General features: G+C 43.2%; 1 protein-coding gene across 1 annotated transcript; it reads right to left on the bottom strand.

The window, feature by feature from the left end:
• Positions 1-1,601: 1,601 nt before the first annotated feature.
• LOC146286864 (uncharacterized) lies at positions 1,602-3,179 on the bottom strand. Its single transcript, XM_084700430.1, has 4 exons — positions 2,661-3,179; positions 2,411-2,482; positions 2,164-2,309; positions 1,602-2,038 (listed from the first exon to the last, which is right to left on the bottom strand). The coding sequence occupies exons 1-4, from the start codon at positions 3,145-3,147 to the stop codon at positions 1,751-1,753; spliced, it is 993 nt and encodes a 330-aa protein (XP_084556556.1). The 5' UTR covers positions 3,148-3,179; the 3' UTR covers positions 1,602-1,750.
• Positions 3,180-4,013: the final 834 nt, after the last annotated feature.

The following is a 4,013-nucleotide window of genomic DNA, read 5'->3' as shown; positions in this document are numbered from 1 at the left end:
CGTTGTCCATTTAGTTTCTTGTCTGCTATATATCATCCCAAAACAGACACGTACAACAGAGCACCGTGAACTTGTGAGCGCGTTGCAATCCACTGAGGAGGAACGTTTAGGTACGACACACTCCTGTGTTAGTTTGAACACGTTGCAGAAATGTGATGCCTTCAGCCATGGAAAGGCACTGTCAGGTGAGTCAAATCATCAGAGAGAAACATTTGCTATTCAGATGAGGAAATGGGTGTGTATAGGGGTTTCCAGACGAATACTCCCTTCACCACCTTGGCCTCAGGAAACAATACTGGTTATGTCAATGTTCAAAAGTTAATATTGTCCAGACTGTACAGTGTCTATAGTTTGCAGTCTATGACTGTTTATTGCACATGTATATTACATGTATTATTTAAGGTGTATTTAATATATGTTTTAATTAAAAATAAATTTAAAAAAATCTTAGCCAGAGTTAAACACCCAATTAGGTGTGTACCACATGAAAGAGAGACAATGTCCTTGAACAAGCAAATCTCTGTGAACCTTCTGTGGTCTTGACACTATTGCTGTGGCGATGTGGTCAGGCGTGCCAGGTCAAGCTTGAGATGTGTCAGTTGTACACTACAAAACCAGACGTCCATATGAAGAGGCTTGCTGCGTTACTTATTGATTTGGTGTCATTTACACTCTTAAAAAAACAAACTTTACCTAGAACAAGTCTCAGTAGGTGAACAAAACCTTTTGTGTGTGTGTGTGTGTGTGTGTGTGAGTGAAAATTATTCATAATTATATTTACCTACAGGCAAGTGAATGACTGGGTTCCACATACATGGTCTAGAGTGTTAGAGTGTCATGGTTAATCTAGAGTGGCAGTTAAGTCTCATCCTTCTCCACAGGTCTGGGTGTGAGACAGGGTCCTGGGTGTGAGACAGGGTCCTGGGTGTGAGACTGGGTCCTGGGTGTGAGACTGGGTCCTGGGTGTGAGACAGGGTCCTGGGTGTGAGACTGGGTCCTGGGTGTGAGACAGGGTCCTGGGTGTGAGACAGGGTCCTGGGTGTGAGACTGGGTCCTGGGTGTGAGACTGGGTCCTGGGTGTGAGACAGGGTCCTGGGTGTGAGACTGGGTCCTGGGTGTGAGACTGGGTCCTGGGTGTGAGACTGGGTCCCGGGTCTCACCAGGCCACAGCTGGGGCTGGTTGGTTCAGCATATCAGTTGGTCTGCTGCACATTTCGCACGATAGCCTGTTACATTGATGCACATCAATTGTTTGTTTGTTTGTTTCTTTCTTTCTTTTTTGAGTCTGGAGAATGTTCCATGGAGACGGTTTTGCTTGAGTGATTGTATTTATTTCGCGGATTTTTATATTAAGAGACTTACAGGGGAAATTTGAACCTGCGACCTCTTGACCTGCAGTCAGGTGCTCCAACCTCTGTATCCTCTGTTAAACATGTTTCACCAGATCACTCCTTTTAGAGTGTAGTAGGACTGCAAAGTTAAGTGATCTAACCCAAATGCTTTCAGCTTACATCTGAAAACAGACAAAGCACTAATTATCAGCCGTGTCCATCTCTTTTTTAACATTATCGATTAATACAATCAAACTGAAATCCTGAGAGAACAATTTAATTGTAAAAATATTAATCAACATCTCATTTTTGGCAACCCAACAACATTCTGACCAGCAAGACCATTGATAATTTTTTTTTACATTATTGTCCTTAGAGCAGATTTTTTTTTTAAATTTTTCCTTTAGGCCTTTCAATCATCAGAGGGCGAAAAGCAGATGGCCACTAAATGTTACGTGATTATTGGAATTGTCATTTACCCATGAGTTCTCCTTCAGACGTACAAACACTAAATCTCCCTTCTCCAGCAGCAAAGAAGCACTATTATTTGAGTTAGCCAGACCACTCTGCACCATATGAGCGTATGCCATAACAATGTGTTGGCCATTTTTTACCAAGACAGCCGCGACAGGGTGTGCACCATGTCCATGTCCGTACACTTTTATCTGGAAGAGATAGACCCCTTTCACTGGTGCTGTGAAGAAAACCTACCATGGATGGAAAGAAAAACACTAAATATGTTTATTTGTGTTTTCAAATATACATTTTAAACAATATTGCTATTTTTGTTTGTCATTTTATGTTAGTACTACGAGGCCTAACTAGGCAGAACACTTTTTGCAGTACCTGTGTTGGGATTATAAGCCTTCCCGATGTTAGTGATGACATGTCTGAAGACCAGGGTGGTTTGAGTGTTGAAAGGTCCTGTGGTTCCACCTCCTGATGCCAAGAGTGAAGCTGAAAAGGCAACTTTTTTGGCTGCAAGACAAGAAAGAGCCCACACATACACATGATTAAACTTCCATTTCTTGTATTGATATAAACGAAATGGGATTGAATGTATTATATTATTTATGTACTTTCCTTGTCTCTCAACAGCATATCCACATGGGGCTTCTGTTCCTCCAGGGCTGTTAATTTGACTGCTTGCACTATCACAGAAGGAAAAATACTATCTTAAAGAAAGTTTGACACCAGAGTCGAATCTAAATAGTTGTGCAGCATTCTTCTGTTGCATTGTCCAGTAAATGTAGACAAGTTTACAGACACACTACCAAATCACTTACAGTAGGGAACTCAACAACAAAGAACGCAGACACAATAGCATACCTTCAATTCTGCTCTCTGTGAAGTTTGACCGGGCCTTAACAGCAACCAGCTCTGCCTCTTGGGCTGAAATAGCCGATATGATACCTTCATCTTTTCTCTTCAGTTCATTTACCAACAGCTGTAAGTGTCTCATCTCCACTCTCTGCTCCGCCATCATGGCGCTCATCTCTCTCAGCACAGAGTGGATGTCAGGCTGACAGGACTGTTGTGACGGCTCCCTGGCTGGCTGATCACTTCCCTCCATCTGAGCCTGAATCTCGTTCCCCCTGCTTTCTTCTTCGCCTGACAGAAGCAATCTCATTTTCAAGTTCTCTTCAGTGTCTCTGTTGACCAGAGCAGCAGTTAAACAGCAGAGCCACAACAACAAGGCAATTAGAACTGTAATAAAAGAGTTTGTGTGCTGCCCTTGCAGAGGTAAACCATAGTCACGTGGAGCAAAGCCTGTGGAACCTGAGGACCGCTTCTGCAGACACTGAGCAGACTTCATGTTTTACCCACTTGTTGGGTTTTAAGGTTTAAGATAGAACTTCTGTAATAGATGAATGACAAACAAAGAAACTCACAATTGAATGGCAGGGAGGATGACAATTCATGTTGCTAGAGTTCTTTTTATAGTTTTAGTGAAGTTTGCACTTTGTTCTAACCTCACATTTGATTGAGGAAATAGGAAGAAGCTGGTTGTTATCAAGCATCAATATTGGTACAATGGATAATCTAGTAGATAAGTCAAAGTTGTGTGTGTGAGCTAAAAAATGCTTTTGTGTGAGCGCACATACATCTGGTGATGAAGACAGAAAGAGGCAGCTGTGTGTCTGCGTCAGCACCATAATGCGCGCTTGTGTCGTGTGTGCGCATCCTCTCCACCACAACCTGAGGTGCATTTTTGGGGAACTGCATGTTCCTGCGCCAGCTACAACTGCACTGCGCGGGCGTGCTTGTGTGTGTACCACCAAGTGCACACGTCCGAATCCGTCCCATTTTGCCTCCTCCTCATGCTGCTGAGAAGAGGGCGCGGGGCGCGAAGAGGGTCACATGACGCACAGGCCAAGAGGATGCAGAAGAGCACCCTGCAGCATGTGGGGCATGAATACCTTAGCTTGGCTTAGGTTTTAGACAGAATTTCTGTAACACATGAATGACAGAGCAATGAACTCACCACTAAATCGAGTTGATGATGAGGATTCATGTTGATGAAGATTTGTTTTTGTTTGTTTAGAACAAAGCTGGCACTTTGTTTTAAACCCACATTTTTATTGAGGTAATTGGGGGAAGGTCACAGTTGTTCATACAATGGATAACCTAGCAGAGACCCATTTTGTGCGTCCACGTGTGGGTGTGTGTTTCAACGTGCTG

Source organism: Hypomesus nipponensis, chromosome 6, assembly GCF_054491055.1.
Source record: "Hypomesus nipponensis isolate SF chromosome 6, ASM5449105v1, whole genome shotgun sequence".
Taxonomy (NCBI): Eukaryota; Metazoa; Chordata; class Actinopteri; order Osmeriformes; family Osmeridae; genus Hypomesus; species Hypomesus nipponensis.
The sequence above is the reverse complement of the archived record's forward strand: the minus strand, read 5'-3'. Positions and strand labels throughout refer to the sequence as shown.